The sequence below is a fragment of the Lissotriton vulgaris genome, chromosome 3_1 (assembly GCF_964263255.1).
Source record: "Lissotriton vulgaris chromosome 3_1, aLisVul1.2, whole genome shotgun sequence".
Classification (NCBI taxonomy): Eukaryota; Metazoa; Chordata; class Amphibia; order Caudata; family Salamandridae; genus Lissotriton; species Lissotriton vulgaris.
Window position 1 is genome coordinate 149,856,425 of NC_141689.1, and position 27,667 is coordinate 149,884,091.

The 27,667-nt window shown below is 48.0% G+C and overlaps 1 protein-coding gene across 1 annotated transcript in view; it reads right to left on the reverse strand.

Annotated features, from left to right (window-relative positions):
- Positions 1 to 27,667, reverse strand: part of LOC147726126 (uncharacterized) — a 689,775-nt gene that overhangs the window by 216,427 nt on the left and 445,681 nt on the right. Inside the window, exon 7 of the mRNA XM_086960228.1 lies at positions 26,613 to 26,915. Coding sequence (XP_086816354.1) covers positions 26,613 to 26,915 — 303 coding nt within the window. The remainder of the gene's footprint in view (positions 1 to 26,612; positions 26,916 to 27,667) is intronic.

Consider the following 27,667-nt stretch of genomic DNA (forward strand, 5'->3'; position numbering starts at 1 on the left):
TGTATTTTACTGGGATTTTTGTGTTTGAGTTCTCTTTTGACTGTCTTTTATATTTTGACTGTACTGTTGTGTTGCTTTTGTATGTTATTTTCTGCTGTTTATTTTAGATATGTCAGCAAATGTTGCTACATTTCCAGCCTAAGGTAGTACATACCTGGAAGGTCTCTGTGACATCAACAGCTTAGCTCTGTCTAAGGGGGTGAAATAGCTCTGCTGCAGCTCTGCAACTACATGTGCCACCAGCCCGCCTAAAGCAGCAGGAGAGGCCATGCCTTAACTAAGCATTAGTACTTATTTTCTGTAATTTTAAGATTCCATACGTTTTCTAAGTTTTCAAAGGGCCTTATTACTACTTTTGCGGTTCTACAGAAGATGGGGCAATGCTCCGTCCACTATAGGACTGCCAAAGCTGTGGTGCTGCCGTCCAACAAATTAGTAGATAAATCCTGTTCTAGTGGGGGGTGCTGTGGTTGTCTAAGGGACGAAGAGCCTGACATGCAGACCTCTGTTCTCAGAGCAACAACTGCACCTTCCTGCACAGTGTGGAATTGTTAGAAATTGGGTTCTCTAGTTGGCAAAGGTAGGTACCTTTGTCCAAGTAGGGACCCTTCTTCCTAGTCAGAATAAGGAGTTACACTCCTAAAATAACCCCTGCTCACCCCCTTGGTAGCTTTGCAAAAGCAGTCAGGCTTATCTTAGAGGCAGTGTTTAAAGCATTTGTACATAACCAACAGTAATACAGCGAAGACACTACAAAATAACACCACACCAGTTTAGAAAAATATCCATTATTTATATATATCCAAAACAAGACGAAAAATGATACAAATCCACCAAACAGTTCTCAGAAATCTTCAGTAATCAAAATAGACTTGGAATTCAGTTCATTGAAGTCAATAGCTCTGTCTGTGGCTATCATGGCGTCATGAACAACAAATACAAACAGTTCTGGCTGACCGAGTTGTCGCGGGCCAGCTACGGTGTCGGGAAGACCCGCAAAACAGTACCTTTAGAAATGCAGGGCTTCAGAGACCTCTCGAAGAGCCCCGTAAGTTCAGCATCCACAGGAGAGCAGTTTCTCTGACCAGGAGGTCAGAGGTCTTGCTCATTTAATTTACAAAGCCCTGGGTACATGCATTACCACTTTAGAAGGGACTGAAAAGTAAATAAAAATTTTCAATTGGGGATAAACAAATATATATATATTTTTTTATCCTTTATTTTTCATTTTTAAAGAACAAAATACAGCAGTTTGGTAAACACTGTACACAGTACATGGCTGTTCGTATTGGAGAGGACAGACATTCAGTCGTTGAACATTCTGACGGAATATCATTCCAGGACACCAAGCTTGCAGACAAACCACTCTAGCAGTGTTGGGGTTCATTTTCCCCACTATCTGGATTCGTGTCATCATCCACACTCACACCTGTATCATCGCTATCAATGGACTCCATGTCTGTACGTGGGTCTAGAAATGTATCGCACATGTCCCTCCATACCTGGAGGTCATCATCCAATTGTTCATGATGCCTATTCAACTTCATGTGCACCTCCTCTGCTAGTGCCCACTCCTGTACCTCTTTGTACCATTGTTTGACTGTGGGTGCGCACTGATCCATCCATGTGATAGCAACTCTATGCCTGGCCAATATGAATGCCAGTTGCAGGAATTTATAGGTCATCTCACGACTCTTTGGTATTTTAAACATAGCCCAATAAGAAATGTAGAGGTGGGCTTTCAATTTAGAAATGTATGGTCCTCTTTAAATCCGTCACCACCTACAACATAGGACAGTAAGACGTAGAGAGTACGTGTGTACTGAGGTGCCGAGGGATGTGTGGGCCGGGTCAATTTGGGCACCTCAGTTAGACCAGCGTGGTGTAAGAAGCCTGTTCAAAGTAGAGGAAAATGTAGCTAGGAAACAGGTCTCCCAACAGAGCCAGTCAAGTCAAGTCAAGTCAAATAATTTATATAGCGCGCTACATACCCAGAGGGTCTCAAGGCGCTTGAGGAAGGGTGGGAATTTACTTGTTGAATATCCAAGTTTTAAGTTGCTTTCTGAATGCTAGGTGGTTCTGAGTGAGGCGAAGGTGAGTGGGAAGTGAGTTCCAAGTTTTAGCTGCCAGGTAGGAGAAGGATCTTCCTCCCATGGTGGTTTTGTTGATGCGAGGTACAGCAGCAAGGGCTTGGTTGGAGGAGCGTAGCTGGCGGGAAGGGGTGTAGAAGGAAAATCGTGTGTTGAGGCATTCGGGTCCAAGTTCGTAGAGAGCTTTGTGTGCGTGGGTTAGGAGGCGGAATGTTATCCTCCTATTGACGGGGAGCCAGTGGAGGTTTTTCAGGTGACTAGAAATGTGGTCTTTACGTGGGATGTCTAGTATGAGTCTGGCTGATGCGTTCTGGATGCGTTGGAGTTTTTTCTGAAGTTTTGCGGTGGTACCTGCGTATAGGGTGTTGCCGTAGTCTATGCGGCTCGTGACCAGTGCGTGGGTGACCGTTTTTCTAGTTTCGGTGGGGATCCAGCGAAATGTTTTTTTGAGCATGCGAAGAATGTTGAAGCAAGATGATGAAACGGCGTTGACTTGTCTGTTCATCGAGAGTGTGGAGTCTAGGATGACGCCCAGGTTCCGTGCGTGGTCCGTCGGGATGGGTGCTTTTCCAAGGGCCTCTGGCCACCAAGAGTCATCCCAGGCGGAGGGGGAGGTACCTAAGATAAGGACTTCTGTTTTGTCTGAGTTCAGTTTCAGACGGCTGTGCTTCATCCACTCGGATACTTCTTTCATTCCTTCATGTAGGTTGGTTTTGGCGGTGTTCGGGTCTTTGGTGAGTGAGAGGATCAGTTGAGTGTCATCAGCGTAGGAGATGATGTTGAGGTTGTGTTGGCGTGCGATGGTCGCGAGGGGGCTCATGTATACGTTGAAGAGGGTGGGGCTGAGTGAGAATCCTTGTGGCACGCCGCAAATGACTTCAGTGGCCTCTGACTTGAATGGTGGAAGGCGGACTCTCTGAGTTCTTCCGGTAAGGAACGAGGTGATCCATTCCAGTGCTTTTCCTTGTATTCCTATGTTTCTGAGGCGTTGTAGGAGGGTGCTATGACAGACTGTGTCGAAGGCTGCGGAGAGGTCAAGGAGGATGAGGGCAACTGAGTCTCCATTGTCCAGTAGAGTTCGAATGTCGTCTGTTGCTGCGATGAGTGCGGTCTCAGTGCTGTGTTTGGCTCGGAAGCCGGACTGTGAGGAGTCGAGGGATTTGTTTGTTTCGAGGAAGGCGGTGAGCTGGTTGTTGACAGCTTTCTCAATGACTTTGGCCGGGAATGGTAGGAGCGAGATGGGGCGGTAGTTTTTGAGTTCGGTGGGGTCAGCTGTGGGTTTTTTCAGGAGGGCGCTGAGTTCGGCGTGTTTCCAGCTTTCCGGGAAGGTGGCGGAGTTGAGGGAGCAGTTGATGACGTCTCGGAGGTGTGGTGCTATGATGGAGTCTGCTTTGTTGAAGATATGGTGAGGGCATGGGTCTGTGGGGGATCCTGAGTGAATGGAGTTCATCAGGCGGATGGTGTCCTCAGTGGAGATAGGGTTCCAGTCATTAAGGATGTTCAAGGGGGGTGAGGGTATGGTAGAAGGTTGGGAGGGTTGGTCTCCGGGTTGGTTGTCGAAGCTGTTGTGGATGTCTGCGATTTTGTTGTGGAAGAACGAAGCTAGGGAGTCGCAAAGGGTTTGAGAGGGAGTGATGTCGTTGGAGTTGGCTGAGGGGTTGGTAAATTCTTTGACGATGTTGAATAATTCCTTGCTGTTGTGGGCGTTGTTGTCTAGTCGTTCTTTAAGTGCAGCTTTCTTGGCAGTCCGGATCAGTTGGTGGTGTGTGCGGGTGGCGTTTTTGAAGGCGTCCTTGGTGCTGGTGTTTGGATCTTTTTTCCAGGCCTTCTCAAGGGAGCGACAGAGTTTTTTGGATTTCTTAAGATCATCGTTGAACCAGGAAGCGTTTTTGCAGTTTGGTTTGATTTGACGTTTTTTCAAAGGTGCAAGGTTGTCGGCGCTGTTGGTTAGCCATTGAGTGAGGTTAATGGCTGCTTGGTTGGGGTTCGAGGAGTGGGCAGGGGGGTTTTGAAGAAGCGATGAGGAGATCTGGTCGATGGTGATTTTGTTCCAGTTTCTTCGCAGAGTGGGTTGAGGATGGTTGTGGGATGTGGTCTTTTTGTAGACAAAGTGAACGCAGCTGTGATCCGTTCAATGGAGAGCTGTGGTGTGGCTGAAGGAGATATGTTTGCTTGAGGTGAAGATGGGGTCGAGTGTGTGACCTGCGTAGTGAGTGGGGGTGTTAACAAGTTGTTTGAGTCCAAGGTTGGCGAGATCGTCCAGAAGGGTGGTGGCGTTGTTGTCGTAGCTCTTTTCCAGGTGAAAATTGAGGTCTCCCAGTAGAATGTAGTCCTCGGAGGGGAGGGCGTGTGGGGTGATAAAGTCAGTGATGTCATCACTGAATTGTGCACGGGGTCCCGGTGGCCTGTAGAGGAGAGTGCCTCTGAGTGTGGTCTTGGGGCCGGTGTGGATCTGGAAGTGAAGGTGCTCGGCGCAAGCGAGGTTGACGTCTGAGCTGGTTGAGATGCGGATGGAATTCTTATGGACAATGGCGATGCCTCCTCCTGTTTGCTTGGTGCGGTCCTTACGGATGATCTTGTAGCCTTCTGGGATGGCAATGGTGATGTCAGGGGCTGAGGAGGCGTTCATCCATGTTTCTGTTAGGAAGGCGACGTCCGGAGAGATGGTGTCTAGTAGATTCCAAAGGTCGATGGCGTGTCTGTGGACCGAGCGGGTGTTGAGCAGGATACATTTTAGGTGGTTGGTGTCAGATCTCTGTTTGGTGTTCGTGGATTTGGAGTTGGTCTTGGTGCTGTCGTACTTGCAGGAGTTGCATGTGAAGGGTCCATGGGTGTGTCCAGGAGCGGCTTGGGCGCAGTTGGGGAGTCGGCCGGGATTTAAGGCTAAGAGGGTGGAGGCGTCATATGTAATGCGGGAGGGGTGAGTGGTGCGGGGGCCAGGGGGTTTGGCGCTGGGCGCGGGCTTGGCGCGGACGGGCGTAGACGGGCTTACCTTTGGCGCACCTTCGGCGCGGCCGCAGCGCGTGGACGCTGCGCGTTGGGACATCTGTCATAAATGGATAGTGGAGGGGGGCGGAGCGTGGGCGGGTCAGCTGGGAGGCGGGATCTGGGAGGAGGCACGGAGGTAAACAAAGTCTTAAACAAAGTCTTAAAATGGCAGCCCTGTCCCTGCAACGAGACTGGGGCACAGCCGATGTATAACACAGTCACAAACACTCGCAAAACACTTCTCTTTACCCTACACAGCAAAGTCTACAGTGCGCAGCAATAATCAATTAAATTACGTCAGGCAAATTAATTCTGGCGCCAAGTGCGCAGCTGCTGTATTCAAATGGATTTCTAAAGTGGGCAAAAGCGATACCATGCGCTGCGAGCGATCTCTTTTCGTGCAGGTAGGCAGTGGCGCGATGTACCTTCAGAGAGGCTCAGGCTGCGGGGAGCACAAGCGTCCGTAGGGAGGCAGAGGGCGAGGGGAGCGACCGTGCAGGAAAGCGTCCACACGGTCACAAATGGCCAGGGGATAGAGCGCTGTAGCTGTACTCGTGGGTGGGCGGGTCAGCTGGGAGGCGGGATCTGGGAGGAGGCACGGAGGTAAACAAAGTCTTAAACAAAGTCTTAAAATGGCAGCCCTGTCCCTGCAACGAGACTGGGGCACAGCCGATGTATAACACAGTCACAAACACTCGCAAAACACTTCTCTTTACCCTACACAGCAAAGTCTACAGTGCGCAGCAATAATCAATTAAATTACGTCAGGCAACAGAGCGCATCCACCATCCCTCCAAGACTGAATCAACATATTTTCCATCATTTGCAGCACCGGCACTGGGATAAACCAATCTTACCATGTTTAGAGGAGAGAGCACAAGCACTTTAGCATTGGTTACCAGTGGTAAAGAGCACAGAGTCCTAATACCAGCAAAACAAGGTCAGAAGAAGACAAACCTAATAGGCTGTCAGGTCTAAATATGTTTATTTCTCCTTATTATTTTCTCTATCGTAGAAAGAGGAAAATGCCTCAAAGGATTGTTTTTGAGCAGGAATGTGTTCATATCTTTATTTATTAATTTATAAAGTTTTATATTGGGCGAAAGTGACCCAAGCGGGTATCAAAGCACTTCACATAATGATGAAGATAACAGAGAAGGAGACAGTTGGGTAAACAACAATCTGACAGAGCAGGATAAATGGGTAAACAAGATTACTCCGGTAATAGAACAACACATAAATACAGTAAATGGGCAGACGTGTGAGGAGAGGGTCTGAGCGCATAGTTTCCGGGGGGAGTACTTACAATACAGGTTTAGAATTTATGCATAAGAAGTGTTTTGACTTCTTTTTTGAAAGAGGAAATTTAGGGATTCAGTCTGATTTCCGGAGGCAGGGCGTTCCAGATTCTTCGGGAAATACCGGAGAAGGCTCGGTTATGGGTTTTCTTTCTGAGAATTTTTTGTGGTTTCAGCGGTAAAGTGCTAAAGCTCCACAAAGATCTGCAACCACAGAGAGTTACAGTTGCCGGGCGAAGTACAAAGGAGTGTTAAGGTGAAGGGCATTGTGAGCCACGCAAGCAATTTTAAGATGAAACTTAGCCTCAAGAGGAAGCCTGTTTAGAGATTTCAAATCCAGCGTGATGTGTTTATTTTTTTTGTATCCCGTGATGAGCCTAGCTGCCGAGTTAAGAGTTAAGAGAGGCCCTTGCAGAGCCAACTTGTAGTTCAGAAGCCCACAGAGAGTTGAGCTCCCATACTCCAATCTGGAGATGACTAGTGCTTGAACAGCAGACTTCAAGTCTTCCGGTGGAAGGAAGGGTTTCTTAGCATGCTCATTTGGAAGTTCGCTCCTTTGGTGGCAGCGCTGATATGTTCCTGCATTCTCATGGCCTTATCTAGTACTATTCAGAGAGATTTGTAGAGTCAATGATGTGCAGAACACAGTTGAGAACCGTAACCTGCTTCATGTATTCAGTGACTGTAGACGCCTGTTTGGAAGGAGAAATAAGGAGGAATTCCGTTTTGATGGAGTTTAATTTGAGATGATTGGAAGTCAACCAGTGTTGGGTTTTGAGTAGGGTAGAATTGAGTGATTTGATGTCTTCGTGGGAGGAGATTTTCAAGTTCAATTAGGTATTGTCCGCCTGCATGTGATACAGCATATTGGATAATTTGAGCATTTGCGTTAAGGGCTCCATGAACAAGTTGATGAGTGTGGGTGACGGACCCCCAGAGTGATCACAGAAGAGTTGGAGAGGGAGTTATTGACTTTAATTGTTTGTAATCTGTTATGAAGAAATGAGGCAAACCAGTTCAGAACTGATCCTGAGACACCCATCCTGAGTTCCAGTATATCTAGGAGGTCGTCATGTTTGACTGTATCAAAAGCTGACGAGAGGTCAAGGAGGATTAGAAGGCAAGCTACTTTCCGATCCACCATTTTTAGAGCGTCATCCATTATGTGGGTAATGGCGGTTTCGGTGCTATGACCCTGGTGAAAGCCCGCTTGGAATTGACCAAGAAGCTGGAATTGATTAATGTGGCTACAAAGTTGGAAATGGACACATTTCTCCAGCATCTTCAAAAGAGTAGGAATGGTAGTGATTGGGCGGAAGCTATTAAGGTTGTCGTGCTCACAAAAGGGTTTTTTAAGAATGGGTGTAACCTGGCCAGCCTTTAGACCGTCAGGAATCACACCTTGCTGTAGGGAGGCATTTACAATCTTGGTCCAGATTGGAACTAAGGACCTCTTCATTTCATTGAAGAAACTGGGTGGTAGCTGGTCATTGAAGTGGTTGGAGGGTTTAGGTGTAGTAAGTATGTTAAGTATAGAGATTTCATCAAATGGTGTGAAAAGGCTCCAGGAGGCGCTATTTTTGGGAGTGTACCCTAGAACAGGGGGTGACTGGAGGGAGGGGAAGGGTCTGTCAGCTGGTTCATTGATGTCTGGAGATCAGTGTTAGTCTTATCCATCTTTCCAAGGAAGAAGTCAAAGAAATCATCACAATTTGGCTGTATAACGGAGGCCGTTGGCGAAAGAATGGCGAGATTGTTGGATTGGAGTTTAATTATTTCAAAAAGCTTTCTTGGCCTGTATCTGGCTTTATCAAGTTGCCTTCTGAAGAAGATCGCTTTAGCGCTCTTAAAGTATTTATTGCATGTGCTCCTTCTAGATCTTAGGAGCACAAGGTGTTCAAGAGACGGTAAGCCTCTCCAGGATCATTTGGCTAGTCTCATATTGCGTCTATCTGTATTTAACCCCTTGTTGAACAACATTTTAGAGTCTTTGGTGGACCTTCTATTTAGTTGCAAGGGGGCAATAGCGTCCAGAATGCTCGATATGAAGTTGTTGTAGTGCTCAGTGAGGTCATAAACCCGACATATGAGTAGGTGGAGGTAAGGTCATGTTGCTAAGGGATATAATTTCATCCAGGTTTGCATTTCGGATGGATCTAGGTATCTTTGCTGAAATTTTAACTTAGTCCATGGTTCCATGATGCGTAAGTGATGATCAGTCCAGTCACATGGGACAATGGAGTCAAGTTGAATGAAGTCGGGTTTAGCGATAAAAAGGTCCAGGATCGTGCCCAGATTGTGAGTGGGGCTGTCACATATTATTATGTTAAGGTCAGCTAAGAAGCTTTTGAGGCTATTTACTGCAGGGTCATTAACGTCATTCCTGTGAAGATTAAAGTCACAGAGGAAGATTTGTGGACAATGATGATCAACATTTAAGGACATGGTTTCCATAAATTATTCAACAAAAGGGAGGTTATCACCAGGCAGATAGTAGAATATAGGCAAGGTGCATGGAGGCCTGAGGTTGCTTGAGATGTCTATGCACATGTATTCTTAAGATGGGAGAGTAGCATTGAGTGATTGTTTCACAGTAAGACTGCTCAGAAATATACAGGTGATCCCTCCACCAGGTTTGACCGATCTATCAAGTCTGATGATGTTATAGCTAGGGGGGTCTAGGTTGTCCAGGACTAAACCTGAAGACTCCTTAAGCCAGGTTTCCATAAGAATTAGAAGGTCAAGGTCCTGCACCATGATAAGGTCAGTGATATTCCCGGCGTGTTACACAGCAGATCTACAATTGATAAGTATGCATTTCAAGTGGCTAGTTGAGGTAGATGAGGTAGATTGCGTGATGAGAACTTGTTTGAGGTTGGAGGTGTTCATTCTGAGAGGATTAGGGGGAATAGACTGAATATGGAGTTGTTTACCCAAATTGAGTTGTAAGTAAGAAGGAGGGAGTGAGTGTCAGAATCTGTTAGGGAGATCATAAATCTACAAGGTATGGAGGCAGCATTCGGGCAGGAAATGGATCTCCACCTTTGGAGGGGAGAAATTGCATAGGGCGATAATCTCTTCAATGAAAGGGAAGAAGACTGTGTAGTAGTGCAATAGTTAGTAGCTGGTGCTTGATTATGCCTGTTCTTCCCTAACAACCTGTAGGCCAAAAAGTCATTAGACAATTCTGAGGTGAACACAGTAAGCTTATGTAGGTCAGCCTTAAGTAGTTGGAAGATCCCGCAATATATCAGCTAGGCAAGGAGCGGGGATGAGGTGATGCGCAGAAGACAAGGCGTATATCCGTTTGTTTGTTTGTGGGGAGGGAGAGCTGATAGCGGGGGTCGGGTGATGCTGGACTGTGTGATCCAGCGAAGGTGGGGTTGAGTTGGAAGGATAATCAGGCTGCCAGGGAGAGAGGGGAAACTCCTGAGCTGATTTTTAAGAGATACTAAGGTCGTTTGAGTACTGATGTACCTAGGGAGAATGGGATCAGGATTCAGAGAGGTCACCTTGTGAGCAATGGGTCGTGTCATGGACATATTAGTATCAAGTAGACCAGGGCTATCGCAGGATATGTGTGTAAGTGTAGTGTTAGAGGGAGAGCAATTGCCATGGCTGCCAAGATTAGGGGGGTGGGTAGTGGGTTGGGTAGAATCACTGCTAATCATGTAAGAGTCAGGTCCATTTGGCAGATAAAGGAAGATGCTTTGGCTGCCAAGATTGGGGAGGGTGGGCAGTGGGCTGGGTAGGCTCACTGTTAATCATGTGAGAGTCAGGTCGAGTTGACTGAGGAGGGGGGATGGGAAGGTGGGAACTGCTCAGGGCGAGGTAGCTGAGGAGAGCGCGGATGGGGGAGAAGGTGGGAGGAACTATGTAAGGGCATCACTTGGGGGAGCTGTGAAGGGGATGAGGGGCTGCTAATCCACTTTTTTTTTACAGTATTGAGATCACTGTTTGTAATAGACCTCCTGATATTGTGAAACATTTCTTCAAAAGTACCTAGATGGCAGTCAGCAGCTTGGATGAGGATTATCCCATTGTTGTATATGGTGATGGTAGTGCCATCTTTGAAGGTGGGGGAGGGGATTAACACAAGCCTTAGACCGTGTGCAAATTTTTTGAAGTAAGTGATCATGAGTTGCGAGTGGAATGCTTTAATCCATTTAGCTCTTCTCTTTGAGTAGAAGATGAGATCATTAATTGTGGAACCCCTTCGCAGGCAGCAGTAGGGATCAGAGATTAAGGTTGCTGGATAAGCTTTGAGAATTCTGTGTTTGAGGCGTTTAGATGTATTTTTTGTTAGGTTAGGCGGTTATCTGATTGTAAAAGCATTGAGGCCCAGTGGCTGCAGCTTGGCATCAAGTGACCTCAGGGGGGTGGTATCCATGATTGAGAGACAGAGTCGCTCAGAGTAGGCGAAGATGTATTCAAGATGTATTGGCCTTGTGCCCAGATTAAACAGATGGGAGTGTGAACAACTACTGTTGGTTAGCAACACAGTGCAGCGAAATAGATATCTGCACAAAAACGGGGGCGGAGCTTGCTCGCAACCGAAATGGCCAGTTGAGCCTTTAGCTCCCCGATATTGTCCCAATATCCTGCAATTATCTGGCAGCTACGTCCCTCAAAATTTGATATAAAACGAGGTTTGCTCATCGGAAATTGCCTGGGTGAGAAGAGTTGAGCTCCGGCTTCGCTGCGACTGGGATCGACGGAGTTGCATGGCCCCGATGCTGGACATCTCACCAGGCCCCGATCCCCGAGCTGGAGTTGGGCTGTGAGGTGGATGTGGACCAGCAGTCTGCCGCTGGGGATGCCCGGAGCCTGTGTGCCACATTGAGCCTTCGGGGAACCTGTGGCGCCGGCTCCCCCTATGTGCTCCTATTCACTGCGGCTTGTCCGAAGTGCAGACTTGTACCCGGGCTGCATGAAACACCAAGGTCCATGAGTCGCCCCGATCTGAGGCAGACTTGAGGATCTGAGGCGTACGGAGGAACGGGCCAATCCGCTCTTGCTTCCGGCGTAGCCTCTACCCTGCTGTCCTTCGACATGCATGCTGGATCTATGAGGAGTATTCCTCAGTGACTGCGCTCATGGCGGAAGCGCTCTGGGGGCCTGCATGTTGGTGATACACGTCTCCTCTCTGGCCTGCCATCTTTGACCCGCGCGAGACAAGCGCGCTACGTACTGGCCTGAGAGGATGAGCTGAGCCCAGGAATTGTGAGTGCTGAGCCCCAGGAAAAGTGGTTTGTGGTGTCACTGAGAGGCCCAGTTGAGTAGTGCTGATTGGCGTACACACCGTCACGGGACTGATTGTGAGAATTCTTTGGGGCAGCGGCGCCCCTGTCTTTGGTCAAGCCCATCCTGAGATGTGGGAGCAGTGAGGCCATCCCTGGCTGTGTCTGAGGTACTCGCAGCCCTGAGGCTTAATACCCTGCAGCGGACTCCTTGTTTTACATTGGGGATCGAGCAGGGCAGAACACTTGGACATTGTTGTGACCTGACAAGCTGTGTGGGGATCCCTGGAGGGACTTATACAGTGGTGGTTGTGCGCTTCGTCCCAATCAGATACCTTAACTGAGAGCATATTGTCAAAATCGCTGCACTAGCACGCTGGCCCACGCTCTGGAATTTGGGACAGTCGGTGGGTGTGTGCACTGGGGAGCGAGGGCCCAGTGCCACTCTGCATAAGGAGCTGCCTGTTTAAATGGCTTGCCAGCGGCGTGTATCGGATTTGCCTTGACTGCCTTTTGAATATTTGTGTCATTTCGCACGCAGAGCTCTGGTAAAAGGTAGTAAGGGTGGTCTGCTGGGCGGGTCTTTTCATTGCTAAGAGGGGCAGAGTGGACAGAGTGCAACCAAAGCTCTCATTCAAGCAGAAATGGTCAAAGTCCCACAACACTACTACGGATGAGACCAGCAGGATGCAGGCCCCCACGGCTAAAGACACTAGCCCTGATATCCGATGCATGCTGATGGCCATGGAGAAAAGCTTACAAAGTGGTATTAGCTCACTGGGCACGAATAGGGATGCTCTAACATACAGGATGGACAGAATGGTTGAGCGCTTAGACAAACATGCTGAACGACTAGATATGTCAGAGCGGAGGCTTACTGAGGTCGAGTAGGCGCACACCATGCTAGACACTGAGGACAAGCAAATGGGGAGAGTACTGCAGGTTTTTCAAGATAACACAGAGGACTTGGAGGCACGTTCCCGTCGCTGCAACCTCAGAATTTCTGGCCTGCCGGAGTCCACCTCAACTGGTAACATGGAACAATTTGTTGAGAAATTGTTGGTCACCCTGCTGGGAGAGGGTACCTTTTCAGCCATGTTTGTGGTGGGGAGGGCCCATCGCTCTCTGGGGCCCCGTACGCCTCCGGGGTCACCACCTCGACCAATCATTGTAAAACTGCTCAGCTATCGAGACTGGGATGCTGCCCTGAGACTGGCGAGAGAAAAGCAACCATTGGCTTACGAAGGCTCCACGATTTCACTATTTCCGGACTTTACCATCCGCATGCAGGAGGCGCGTGGGCAGTTTGTCCCCATGAAAAAACAGCTACGAGATCTGGGCATTGACTACACCTGGTTGTATCCTGCTAGACTTCGGGTCAACAGACAGGGCCAATCCCACATCTTTACTGACCTTAAGGCCTTACAGAGGGCCTTAAAGCGGTAAACAGTCATAATATCGATTCCAAAATATAGAATGGACATAATATCGAAGTAAAAATATAGAATGGACAAAATATCGAATGGACACAATATAGTGGTTAAAAATATCGAATTGAAGGTAAGTAATATCGATTGTCAAAATATAGAAGTCAAAATATCGAAGAATACAATATAGGCATTAAATATATCGAAGTTTTAATAATATCACATTTTTAAAGTGTTTTGTATGTTAGTATATGTGTGAAAAGTGTATATTAATTTTTGGTATGTATGTTTCATTTATTTTAAGTAATGAATTTTATGTTATTTAATTTTTGCGTAATTTAATTCTGTAGCGGGTTGTGGGTTTATAGGGGAATAGGGTAGGAAGTAATTTAATTATATTAAATTAAATATTAATTGCCAGCAATTATTATTAATTTTTAATTACATTTTTGCTTTTTAATTCTGTAGCGGGTTGTTAGTTTATAGGGGAATAGGGTGGGAAGTAATTTAATTGTAATTATTAAATATTTTTATTTATTTATTGGTATTCTTTTTGAATTTATTGTTAATTTTTTATTGGTAATTAATTTTTATTAATTGGCAATTATTTTTTATTAATTGATTTTTTGTTAAGTATGTTAATTTTCTAAATATATTTTCCGTAGCGGGTTGTGGGTTTATAGGGGAAGAGGGTGGGAAGTAATTTAATTGTAATTAAGTAAATAGTTTTTTTTATTTATTGGAATTGATTTTAAATTTATTGTTAATTAATTTTTAATTGGTAATTAATTTCTATTAATTGGCAATTAATTTTTATTAATTGGTAATTATTTTGTATTAATTAAATATTTGATAATTATGATAATTGTTTTAATGTATTTTCTGTAGCGGGTTATAAGTTTATAGGGGAATAGGGTGGGAAGTAATGTAATTGTAATTAATTACATATTAAAAATTATTTTTGCGTATTGATAATTAATTTACTGTTAATTATTAATTGGTATTCATTTTTATTATTAATTAGTTTTTGTATTGAAAATTAATTAGTTGCTAAATAATTATGAATATGTTATTAATGTTTCATAACTAATATGTATTTGTATTTCTAATTAATTATTACATTATATTAAATTGGTTATTAATTTCAATTAATGTTTTATTGGTATTGATATTTAATTAATTTTTAATAATATATTAAATCATTACTTTCCCTACTGTTAAACTCACTGGAGTGGGAATAGTAATGTTCACCCTCCCGCTATCCAACGCTTTCCCTACTGTTGCACTCTCTGGAGTGGGAATAGTATTTTTTACCCCTACGCTATCCAACGCTTTCCCTACTGTTGCACTCTCTGGAGTGGGAATAGTAATTTCTACCCCTACGCTGTCCAACGCTTTCCCTACTGTTGCACTATCTGGAGTGGGAATAGTATTTTTTACCCCTACGCTATCCAATACTTTCCCTACTTTTGTACTCTCTGGAGTGGAAATAGTAATTTTTACCCTTCCAATATCCAACGCTTTCCCTACTGTTGCACTCTCTGGAGTGGGAATAGTAATTTTCGCCCCTACGCTATCCAACGCTTTCCCTACTGTTGCACTCTCTGGAATTGGAATAGTAATTTTTACCCTCCCGCTATCCAACGCTTTCCCTACTGTTGCACTCTCTGGAGTGGGAATAGTAATTTTTACCCTTACGCTATCCAACACTTTCCCTACTGTTGCACTCACTGGAGCGGGAATAGTATTTTTTACCCCAACGCTATCCAACGCTTTCCCTACTGTTGCACTCTCTGGAGTGGGAATAGTAATTTTTACCCCTACGCTCTCCAACGCTTTCCCTACTGTTGCACTCTCTGGAGTGGGAATAGGATTTTTACCCCTACGCTATCCAATGCTTTCCCTACTGTTGCACTCACTGGAGTGGGAATAGTATTTTTTACCCCTATGCAATCCAACGCTTTCTCTACTGTTGCACTCACTGGAGTGGTAATATTAAATTTTACCCACCTGCTATCCTACAGTAAAATATTGTACATTTTGAATTAATCACTTAAATTAATTATATCTTAATTTTAAGGTTATTTGAGTATTTTAAGTATGTTTTAGTTAATTATATTTATTATTTCATTAATTTTAAATTACTTTTAAGACATTTAAAAAAATTCGATATTTTGACTGACTATATTTTTTACAGACTATATTTTGGATTCAATATTTTTGTACTTACCTGGTTGTAGATAGAAATTTGATATTTTTGCATTCTATATTTTGGTGACGATATTTTGATAAGTCTATATTTTGTCATTCTATATTATGTTAGTGATCCCTTTAAGGACTGGTCTAAGGAGCACTGCCATGGCACGGAGCGACACCGGGTCAACGAGGCGGCCAGGGGAGTCCCTGGAGGAACAAGATTAAAAGTAGCTGGTCACCTTGAGGACAATGAGTGTAGTCTCAGGGTTGGATGGATTGGGGTGGGGGCAGGCTTGTAGGCTGTCAAGTTAATGTCGGTTGCGGGCTGGAGCTGTCTCTTTACAATCGATACAAAGGGGGGGTATCCCTGGTTTAGCTCAAGAAGCAATGTTGATTGCAGATGGGAGGGATATTGGAAACAGTGCTGAGTCGGAAGTTCAACGACGTGGCTGTAACTGTGGCCTGCAGAGACTTCTTCAGAGCTATTGCTGGAGACTGGCTGCAATTTCCTGGGCACTATATCCCTGGAATGGTGGGGGAGCCGCTGAACTGTGAACCATAAGATGGCGGAAGTCTGAGACTATTTGAGTTACGTGGCTGCATATATTAACATTGATGGGCTCTTTCATGTTTAAATAGTATTCCTTTTTAAAATGAGCAACATCCACCCACGAGTGAATCACACAAGGGAGGGCATTTTGATTTGGGGGGGTAGGAGTGGGTTGTTTGGGAGTTCTAGGGCATGTATCTCGGCCGAGTTGGGGGAGGTCTGTCGTTGGTTGGGGGAGGACGGGTTGGGAGTACAGTATGGTGGTTTTTGTTGATTGATGTTTTTTGGTAGTTTGCACATGGTGCATTAACTACTTACTTGCTGCACAGGTCATGTTACATAATAGGCTTTCATACACAAGATGGTGGGACCCAGTGATATTAATACTACGACTTTAGACACCCTTCGGGTGCTTACATGGAATGTCAGGGGGCTTAATGACCATCGGAAACTGCGCAAGGTGTTGAATTATTTACACAGGCAAAACATTGCTACAGCCCTTTTACAGGAGACGCACTTCCCACTTAATAGCACCTTACTCGGCTGCAGAGGACTGTTAGATAATATAAATGTCTCAGGTTTTACCACACATGCCTGAGGGTTGCTAACTTCGATTGATCCTAAATCATTATACACACTGTTTCAATTAGTCTCGGACAGGGACGTTCGATACGTAGTCTCTAGATGTTGCAGGAAGGGAGTTGACTTAGTCGTAGTGAATGTCTATGTCCCCAACTACAATTGCCCAGAGTTTTACACAACACTTGCAGACATTGCCAGGAGATGATCAGAAGCTCAGTTCCTTTGGGGTGGGGCCTTTAATCTGGTCAGGAACCCTAGCAAGGACAGATTGGGGGACCAATGAGGCATCCCTCTAAGCAGCTAGAGCGCTTGAGAGCGCCATGCTAGGCATGGATCTTTGTGATATTTGGCGAACACGGTACCCAGAGAGGGGAGGTTATACGCACTACTCTGCTTATCAAAACCTGCACAATTGTATCGACTACTGGTTGATTTCCTCGCCACTCATGGCGCTCACTCAGGAGTGTCTGGTACTTCCTCGTTCTCTCTCAGATCACTCTCCACTTCGGCTCATTCTGACCACTCCTATATCGCCATTTACTTGGCGAATTCCCCCCTATTCATTGCAGGACCCAATTTTTAGAGAAGACCTGGCTGAAGCCATAGAGACGTTCTTTACCATCAATGTGGGGTCAGTGGATATTTTTCAGGTAGTATGGGAGACCTTTAAGACTTACATACGTGGCGTTTCCATGGCCAAACACTCAGGGATTCTTCGCTCTGTCCGACAGAGGTTTGCTGAGCTGGAAAGGAAATTGGGGGTTTTGAAGAGATGGCAATTGGTGAGTGATGAGGAGGCAATATCGCGTGAAATTAAAGATCTGTTGGGAGAATATCACAAAGCTGCAGACAGCGAAGTCAATCACCTAGGCAAATATGCCACAGCGCGATCCTATGGGAAGGTGGACAGGCCTGGTTCTGTATTGGCGCAAATATTGAAGGCGAAACGCTGCAAAACACTGGTCACCCAAGTTAAATCTGCAGAGGGTGAACTGCTATCTGAGGAAGTGGGCATAGCGGATAGGTTTAAACAATTTTACGTGGAGCTATACACATTCCGGTCTTCCAGCACGGAGGAGGAAATCTTAGACTATCTAGCGCATATTAAATTGCAATTCCTCACCAATACTCATCGGGAATTTCTTATGCGACCCATAGAAAGAGGTGAAATTCTGTTAGCATTGTCGAGTATGAAAGCGACTAGTGCCCCGGAGGTGGACAGCCTAACTGTCGGGTTTTATAAAGCTTTTCTTGATTTATTACTCCCACAACTCTCAACGCTTTTTGACAACATGTGCGTGTCGGGCACAATGACTCCTTCAATGAGAGAGGCCATCATTGTCACCATTCCCAAGCCGGGCAAGCCATTGGATGAGTGTGGGTCTTACCTCCCACTCTCTCTGCCTAATGTTGACACCAAATTGTTTGCTAAGATTCTTGCTAATCGTTTAGTTCCCCTGGCACAGGTATTTGTTGCTCCAGAGCAGGCAGGGTTTATCCCAGACAGGAACCTCACCTACAATCTTCGTACGGTGTTTAGGACCATTCAACATATTAAACAGGACTCTAAGGCGGTGGCAGTCCTTCTTGACATGGAGAAGGCCTTCGACTCAGTCGAGTGGCCCTTCATGCACAAAGTATTGTCTAGTATGGGACTGGGCCCAGTCTTCCTCCAGCTGATAGGGGTACTGTACAACTCCCCCTCCTCAGGATAAAAATAGGTAATTTGGTGACGGATGCCATTGTCGTTACTAGAGGTACGAGACAGGGTTGTCCGCTGTCCCCATTTTAAATGCTCTGGTGGCTGAATTTGAATTTTGAATTTAAAAAACATTTGTACAGCGCTCGCATACCCAGCGGTTTCATGGCGCTAGTGGTGATCAGTGGATGGCAGCAGCAAGGAGATTTAGGGGTAGGCTTGAGTGAACAAAAAAGTTTTAAGGTTTTTTCGGAACAGGGGGTAGGAAAGTGAGGTGCGCAGAGCAATCGGGAGGGAGTTCCAAAACATTGGAGCCAAGACAGCGAATCTCGCTCCGCCCGCCCTCTGCTTTTTAAAGCGGGGGATGGTAAGGAGGGCCAAATGGGCCGAGCGAAGTTCTCTGCCTGGGCAGTATGATTTAATGAGGGAGCAGATGAACTCGGGAGCAGTGCCCGCTCTGGCTTGATAAGTAAGACAGCCGAGTTTAAACAGGGCACGCTCTCTTATGGGGAGCCAATGCAGAGTTTTGAGCAATGGAGTGACCCGATGATATCTGGGAAGGCCATGGATCAGGCGGGCCGCCTGGTTCTGCACCAGTTGTAAACGGTGGATCATGTATGCAGGGGCTCCGTTATAGACTATGTTGCCATAGTCTATACGGGACAATACCATGGCCAACATGATGATTTTTAGAGCTGGGGGGGAAAAGAAACGGGAAACTTTCCTAATCACTCTGAGGGAGAAAAAAGATGAAGAGACCACGGAATTAACTTGTGGGAGAACAGTAAGCTGGGGATTGAGAAAGATACCCAGGGTTTTCACTTTGGGAACCGGGAGTGGAGGGGCACCAAGGGAGGGGGGCCAGAAGGAAGAAGACCAGGGACTGCAGCCACCTCCGGTCAGGACCAGTTCGGTCTTGTCCGGGTTGAATTTGAGGTGGCTGCAGTTCATCCAGTCTTGAATGAGGGTCATGATGGTTCGGACGTTCAGGGCAGATGAAGGTGAGTGGGACAGGTTGAAGATTAACTGGAGGTCGTCCGCGTAATTGAACACGGTGACCTCCAGTTGCTGTAACATAAAAATGAGGGGGAAGATGTAAAGGTTAAACAGAAGAGGGGAAAGTGATGAACCCTGGGGGACCCCGCATTCTACCTTACGAGAGGCCGCCGCAAAACCAGCCAAATGGACTCCCTGTGTTCTCCCAGCAAGAAAGGACTTCAGCCAGCAGAAGGCTAGGCCCTCTACACCCGCCGCCTTGACACGGTTAAGGAGGATGGTATGGTCCACCGTGTCAAAAGCGGCGGATAAGTCGAGGAGAATCAGGGCTTGCGGAAGGTTGATGTCGATTCCTTCACGCAGCTTGTCCATGACTGAGATGACCACTTTTTCGGTAGAATGCAGGGGACGAAAACCAGCTTGGCAAGGGGAGAGGCAATGGTTCGCCTCAATGTGGGTGCTCAGCGTGGAAGTGATGTGGGTTTCGAGAACCTTTGCAAGGTAGGGAAGAAGTGAAATGGGGCGATAATTAGAAGCAGAGGAGGGATCGGCGTCCAATTTTTTTAGAATTGGGATGACAGTCGCCGATTTGTGTGAAATGGGAACATGACCATGAGTAAGTGAATCGTTGAGGAGGGTCAGAGGGGGGATGGGGCAGGCTAAATAGACCTCCCTGAGTATGCTGGCAGGGGCAAAGTCCTGGGGTGAGCCTGATTTGACCCGTTGGAGCAGAGGGCGAAGGGTATCAATGGTAAGGAGTGGAAAGTTGGTCAGTTTAACAGTGGAGGGGGGGGGAGGGATCCACAAAGGTAGGGGAAGGTTGGGGGATGTTGTGTTTAATTTTTGCAACTTTGTCTATGAAGAACTCGTTAAGCGAGTCACAGAGGGATTGGGACGGGGGAATGGTTGATGTGGCTCTAGTGGATGAGGCAAGCTCATGAACGGTGGAGAAGATTTCTTTCGATTGTGACTCCGCAACCAGTATCCTGTGGGTGTAATATTCAGCCTTAGCTTCCAGGATGCTCTTTTTGTAGGTTTGCAGAGTGGCCAGGTAAATTGTTTTTAAGGCAGGGTCGTAAGTTCTTCGCCAAGCTCTTTCAGCCCTTCTTGCAGCAAGTTTTTTCTCTTTAAGGTCGGAGGTAAACCAGCGGTTGGCTGCATGGGCCCGTTTTACTGAGAGGCGCCTGAGGGGGGCGAATTTGTCGCCTGCCCTCGTGAGCCAGTTGTTAATTGCGGCCAGCTGAGGGGCAGCTGTCAGACCAGTAAGGTCCGGGCAGGTCGTGGCCAGGGCCGAACAGAAGGAGGGCATGTTTACCTTACCCCATTTCCGAACCCAGGTGTTTTTGGGAAGGGGGGGTTTGACCAGGGGTGCTAGGGCAAGGGAAAACGTGATGGTGGAGTGATCTGACCATGGGCAGGGAGAAATAATGGGGGGAGTGGATGAAACATTCAGTGTCCAGATTTGGTCGAGCATGTGGCCATGTAGGTGGGTTGGACTGAGGATGAGCGGTACAAAATTCAAATTTGTCATGAGGCTGGTGAATTCATTGGATTGGGGGCTTTCAGCCGGGTGGCTGAACTCCTGGCGTGTGCTTTAATGGAGTACCATAGCCATAAAGGTGTCCGCTTCCCGAACTATGAGATTATAGTGTCTACCTATGTGGAAGACACGTTATTATATGTTAGCGTACCGGAATGTAACCTCTCCTCCGTCCTAAGGGAGGAAGTCCATTTTGGGGCATTGTCGGGATTGCGGGTCAACTGGTCTAAGTCCATAATTTTCCACTAACACCAGTCACAACACCTTTTGAGCCTCACTTTCCGTTGCAATGGTCAACTGACGTAATATGGTATTTGGATATCCGGCCACACAGATTCGGAAATCATATTTAGAGAGAATTACGGCACTGCAGTCAACGGTTTGGATGATGACGTAGAATCCTGGATTAGGTTACCACTGGGCAGAATCTCTATTATGAAGATGGTGGTTCTACCCCGGGTCCTGTTCCTTTTCACAAACATCCCTATAGTGTTACCTGTTTCCTTCTTTCACAGAGTCACCAAATTGTTGATAAAATTGGCCGGGGCGGGAAAACAAGCGAAGGTGAAGTGGCAGATACTCACTTTGCCATAGCACATGGGGGGATTAGGTGCACCAGATTTAAATTTGTATTACAGAGCGGCGCAAGGCGCCCAAGCTAATTATTGAATGAATGGCGCGCCGGAGGAAAACCTTTTTGCAGATCTGCTTCCGCTTCCGGCCACAATATTTAAACCCTTGGATCGTAGGATGGGGATTTTAGACTCCATCAACTCAACCTGTCAAACCTGGCATCATTTTGTGCAATTACAACCGGGGACGCTGTTGTACTCCCTGGTTATGCCAATTGAAGGGACTCTCTGGCTGGCTCCATGCATAGATTATGGGGTTATTCGTGCTTTGCAGTCACTGAACATTCTCACTGTGGGGGACCTCTTCCATAATGGGACAGTTAAGAATTGGGAAGAGCTGGAGGGCTCGGCCGCAACTAACACCCTGCTGCAGCGGTTTCAGTTTCATAGAGTGAGGCGTGCTCTGTATGACCTATTAGGGGAGGATCTTCAAGAGCCCCCTGAGCTGTTGGAATTGTCCTACATTATTAAAGCGATGGCCCCCGCAAGATAGTCTCTAATATACATAAGTTAGCAGTGTTCCATAGAGCAAATCAGTATACCAAGGTAAGGCTTGCTTGGCAGCTTGATTTACAACAAAATATAGATGATTCTATGTGGACCTATTGTTGTACTAGTACATGATGTATTTCTTTACACGGCAGACACAGGCTGATACACTTCAAGTGTATGAATAGAGTGCATTACACTCCAGAGAGATTACACAGGTATGGTCTGAGGGATAGCCTGGCAGGGGACCGCGCCTTCCCTAGTCCTGGTCACCCCCTCCTGCCTCCCGCTGACGCCAACCGCCCTTGAGCGACCCAGCCACCGCATTACCGGCCGCCAGAGCGCCCCAGCCACCGCAGAGCCGCTGCTCGCTCAGACTTTTCCCGCCGCTGCCTCCCTGCGGCCCCACCCCCCGACGCCCATTCGCCGCCACCCAGCTGACCCGCCCTCCCGACTCCTAACATATGTCGCGCACTCCCACGCGTAGCGTTGACGCGCAGCGGGCGCGCCGATTGTGCGCCAAAGGCGCACCAAAGGCAAGCCCGTCTGCGCCCGTCCGCGCCTGGACCGCGCCCAGTGCCATGACCCCTAGTCCCAACCGCCGATGCAAGACCACACGACGAACCTACGACGCCGCCACCCTCAACGCACTCAATGCCGGCCGGAACCCTGCCTGCTACCGAGCCACCCCGAGACGCACCCACGGACCCTTCGCCTGCCAAGCCTGCCGTTTCACCTGCTACCGGACCTGCCCCGCCCCCGCCAAGCCCAGCACCAGCAGCAACCACCTGAAGTGCATCCTGCTCAACACCCGCTCCATCCACAGGCACGCCGTGGAACTCTGGGACCTGCTCGACACGACAGCACCGGACGTCGCCTTCATCACCGAAACCTGGATGAACGCCTCCTCGGCGCCCGACATCGCCATAGCCATCCCGGACGGATACAAGATCACCCGGAAGGACCGCGTCAACCAGACGGGAGGAGGCATCGCCATCGTACACAAGAACACCATCCGCATCTCAACTAACTCCGACGAAACCTTCACCGCCGCCGAACACCTGCACTTCCAGATACACGCTGACCCCAAGACCACCCTCCGCGGCACCCTCATCTACAGACCACCGGGACCACGCACACAATTCAGCGAAGACATCGCAGACTTCATCAGCCCGAACGCCCTTCCCTCCGCCGACTACATCCTCCTAGGGGACCTCAACTTTCACCTGGAGAACAACAACGACAGAAACACCACCGCCCTGCTGGACAACCTCGCCAACCTCGGACTCAAGCAACTGGTGAACACCCCCACCCACTACGCCGGCCACACGCTTGACCCCGTCTTCTCATCCAGCAAGCACATCTCCTTCAGCCATGCCACCGGACTCCACTGGACTGACCACAGCTGCGTTCACTTCAGCTTCAGAAGAACTACGACCCACCACCACCCGCAACAGGTCCCCCACCGAAGCTGGAGCAAGATCACCTCCGAGCAGCTCACCGCCTCCCTCAGCCAGAACACTCCGACCAGCACAACGGACCCCAACGAAGCAGCCAGCAACCTCACCAAGTGGCTGACCGCCTGCGCCAATGACCTCGCACCACTAAAGAACCCTCCCAGCAGACCCGGCAGCAAGAAAACCCCCTGGTTCACCGACGAACTCAAGGAATCCAAGAAGAACTGCTGCACCCTCGAGAAAGCCTGGCGGCTCGACCACACCACAGACAACAGGACCGCCCCCAAGCACGCCATCCGCAAACACCATCAGCTGATCCGTGCCACCAAGAAGACGGCACTCAAAGAATGACTGGACAACAACACCCACGACAGCAAGGAACTCTTCAGCATCGTCAAAGAGTTCTCCAACCCCAGCGCCGGAAACAACAACATCACTCCCTCGCAAGACCTCTGCAACTCCCTCGCCTCGTTCTTCCACTGCAAGATCGCCGACATACACAACAGCTTCGACGCACAGACCACGTACCCTACCACCAAACCAGCACCCGCCACCACCACCCTCTGCAACTGGACCCCGATCAGCACCGAAGACACCACCCGCACGATGAACCCCATCCACTCCGGATCACCAACGACCCGTGCCCACACCACGTCTTCAACAAAGCCGACGCCACCATCGCACCCCATCTCCGAGACACCATCAACTCCTCCTTCCACACCGCCACCTTCCCGGAGAGCTGGAAGCACGCCGAGCTGACCGCCCTCCTGAAGAAACCAACGGCGGACCCCACCGACCTCAAGAACTACCGTCCCATCTCGCTCCTTCCTTTTCCGGTCAAAGTCATCGAGAAGACCATCAACAAACAGCTTGCCGCCTTCCTCGAGATGAACGGATCCCTCGACCCCTCGCAGTCTGGGTTTCGGGCCAACCACAGCACGAGACCGCCCTAATCGCAGCCACCGACGACATCAGAACCCTGATCGACAACGGGGAAACAGCGGCCCTCATCCTCCTGGACCTCTCTGCAGCATTCGACACCGTCTGCCACCGCACCCTAGTGAAGCGCCTCAGCAACATCGGAATCCGAGAGAAAGCGCTGGAGTGGATCATCTCGTTCCTCACTGGAAGAACCCAGAGAGTCCGCCTCCCTCTGTTTAGATCCGAGGCCACCAAAGTCATCTGCGGCGTACCACAAGGATCTTCACTCAGCCCAACCCTCTTCAATGTCTACATGAGCCCCCTCGCAGCCATCGCATGCCAGCACAACCTCAACATCATCTCCTATGCCGACGACACCCAGCTCATCCTCTCCCTCACCAACGACCTCACCCCCGCCAGAGCCAACCTACACGAAGGGATGAAAGACGTCGCCGACTGGATGAGAAACAGCCGCCTTAAACTGAACTCAGACAAGACGGAAGTCCTCATCCTGGGATCATCACCCTCCGCCTGGGACGACTCCTGGTGGCCCCTGGCCCTGGGCACCGCTCCCAAACCAACGGACCACACACGAAACCTGGGCTTCATCCTGGACTCCTCCCTGTCAATGACCAGACAAGTCAACGCCGTCTCATCCTCGTGCTTCAACACCCTGCGCATGCTCCGCAAGATCTTCAGATGGATCCCCACGGAAACCAGGAAGACCGTCACCCAGACACTCGTCACCAGCCGACTAGACTACGGGAACACCCTCTACGCCGTAACCACAGCCAAACTTCAAAAAACACTCCAACGCATCCAGAACGCCTCCGCATGACTCATCCTCGACATCCCCCGACACAGCCACATCACCGGACACCTGAGAGACCTGCACTGGCTCCCCGTCAGCAAGAGAATCACGTTCAGACTCCTCACCCGCGCACACAAGGCTCTCCACAACCTGGGCCCCAAGTACCTCAACGACCGCAAGACCTTCTACACGCCCACCCGCCAGCTACGATCGACCAGCCGCGCACTCGCCACCGTACCACGCATCTGCAGAGCCACCGCCGGAGGAAGATCCTTCTCCGACCTGGCAGCCAAGACTTGAAACTCCCTCCCAACCCACCTTCGGCGAACCCAAGACCATCTCTCCTTCAGGAAGCAGCTCAAGACCTGGCTGTTCGAGCAGTAACTTACCCCTCCCCCAGCGCCTTGAGACCCTCCCGGGTGAGTAGCGCACTTTACAAATGCCGTGATTGATTGATTGATTGATTGATTGGCATGCAACAGATGTCCAGCACAGTCCGCAGACTTCATTCATCTGGCGTGGTCCGGTTCGGAGGTGTATACATTCTGGGAATCGGTCTTCCTAGAGCTGGGGAAAATAACTGACTCCGCACTCACTCCAGATCCGGCTCTGGCCCTTTTGGGATATTCAAAACAACCGCCAAGGCGATGCACAGACTAGTGGACATGGATCTCCTCATGGCGAAACGGAGGGTAGCTATCAGCTGGTCTAAGGGCCCTACACCCACAATGGCCCAGTGGTCGCATAACATGCTTTATTGCAGTACACGAACCAAGAATTTCAGAGTACTGCTCCCTCTGTAGCTGACCTAAGAATTTCTGGGGGCTGTACACAACATATTTGTCCACTAGAGACACTGACACAAGAGGCGAAGCCACCACTGAGCTTGATGGCAGCACCCACACTTCTGTCACTTAACCTGCAGTTTACAGACTAACCTTAGCTGTGGCCCCTTGGATATCACGTAATTACGGGGCTTTGGTTCCCAGTGTGTCATGCTTGAGAGGGCGAGAGGGTCTGCAGGTTTGGTGTACGTTTGTTATACCGGCACCCCACCACTGTGGTATATTTATTTTCAAGATGATCTTCATGTGTTTTATATTGCTGTAACCTATTGACCGCCGTACGTTTTGTATGATCTGTGTATAGTGCTTCACTGTGCACTAAGACTGTTATGTACTGAAATTTCAATAAAAATGTCAAATAAAATAAAAAATATCTGCACAAAAACAATCCTGTCTTTTACACAGGCACCCCTGCACCATGGCGCAGGGGTGCCTGCTTTGGCAATAGGCAGCACTCAGTGTGCCGGTGCAGAGACAGAGACAGAGAGAGAGAGAGAGAGAAAGAGCAGAAATGAGTAATGTCTTAAGATAGACAGACAGACAGACAGACAGACAGACAGACAGACAGACAGACAGACAGATAGATAGATAGATAGATAGATAGATAGATAGATAGATAGATAGATAGATAGATAGATAGATAGATAGATAGATAGATAGATAGATAGACAGACAGACAGATAGATAGACAGATAGATAAACTGACAGACAGATAGATAGACAGACAGATAGATAGACAGATAGATAGATAAACAAAATCAGAATAGCTCAGGACAGTGACAGGAGATATACCTCACTATCCCTCACTTGCTGCCACCCACCCAGCGCCCAGTGCATTGTCTGTTCCTTACCTGTCTCATTGGTCCTCACCCTCGCGCTGTACAGGATTACTTCTTCTTGCGCGAAGCGTCTGTACCTTCCACGTACAGTCAGGGTGTACTGAGAGGAGGGTTGAAGGGCTGTGCACTCTGAAAACGTTCCTTTATTATAGGACACAATACATTGTGTACTTTTTACTCCCTGTGAACAGCCGGCGGAATAATCTTGACGCGCTGTCGCTGAGATGTCCCAAATGTCTTCACAACTAGAGTTGCTGCAAGTCAGCGTCAGAGTGATTCTCCTGGCAGACACCGTCAGCTTCTTTTCTTTGATTTCTAGGAGAGAGTCACCGGTAACAGTGAGTTTTTTATCAAGCTCTATGTTTAAAAAAATAATCATAAATCGGATTTCCCCCCCCTCAATTGCACTTTCTTTCAAATTGCATTTCACACCATTAGAACAGCAATGAACAATAATGGTTGGATTAGTGAGCCCTAAAGAATAGCGGAGAGAGCTATTTAGTGTATACGACATGCAGTGACATCACATGGAAGGTTATCACTTGAACTAGTTATTAAGGGGTCTATGCATGGACGCATTTTTGGGTACAACAAGTTGCACTTCAGTATTAGTCCTTAGTGTACTCACACACTTATGGGTGGAGATCTCCATCTACACACGCCCTATCTCTAATGGGGCCTTGTAACAAAGGATTGTTTAATACTATACACAAAACTCTGAGGCCAAATCAAAAAAGAATTTAGTTACGGGAAATAGTACTTTAAAGTAATCTTTTGCGCACTCCTACATTTCTTTCTGAATATGCCCCTATCTTTTGCACTTAAATAGGTATGGGTCTGCCAAACAGCTAAAGACGAGATACAAGATTTACTATGCATAACACAAATGCAAGGCCAGGGCTAGGCACCGGCAGTGTGGGCAGCTACCCATGGCCTCGTGCTCAGCTGAAAGACAGGGGGCCCGCTTCACTGTGAAATGCCACACTTTAACAGATTGCCCACCTGAATCTCCAGTGCCCCCTCCCCACACAATCAAAATACACATGCAAGACGTCTCCAGTCAACCT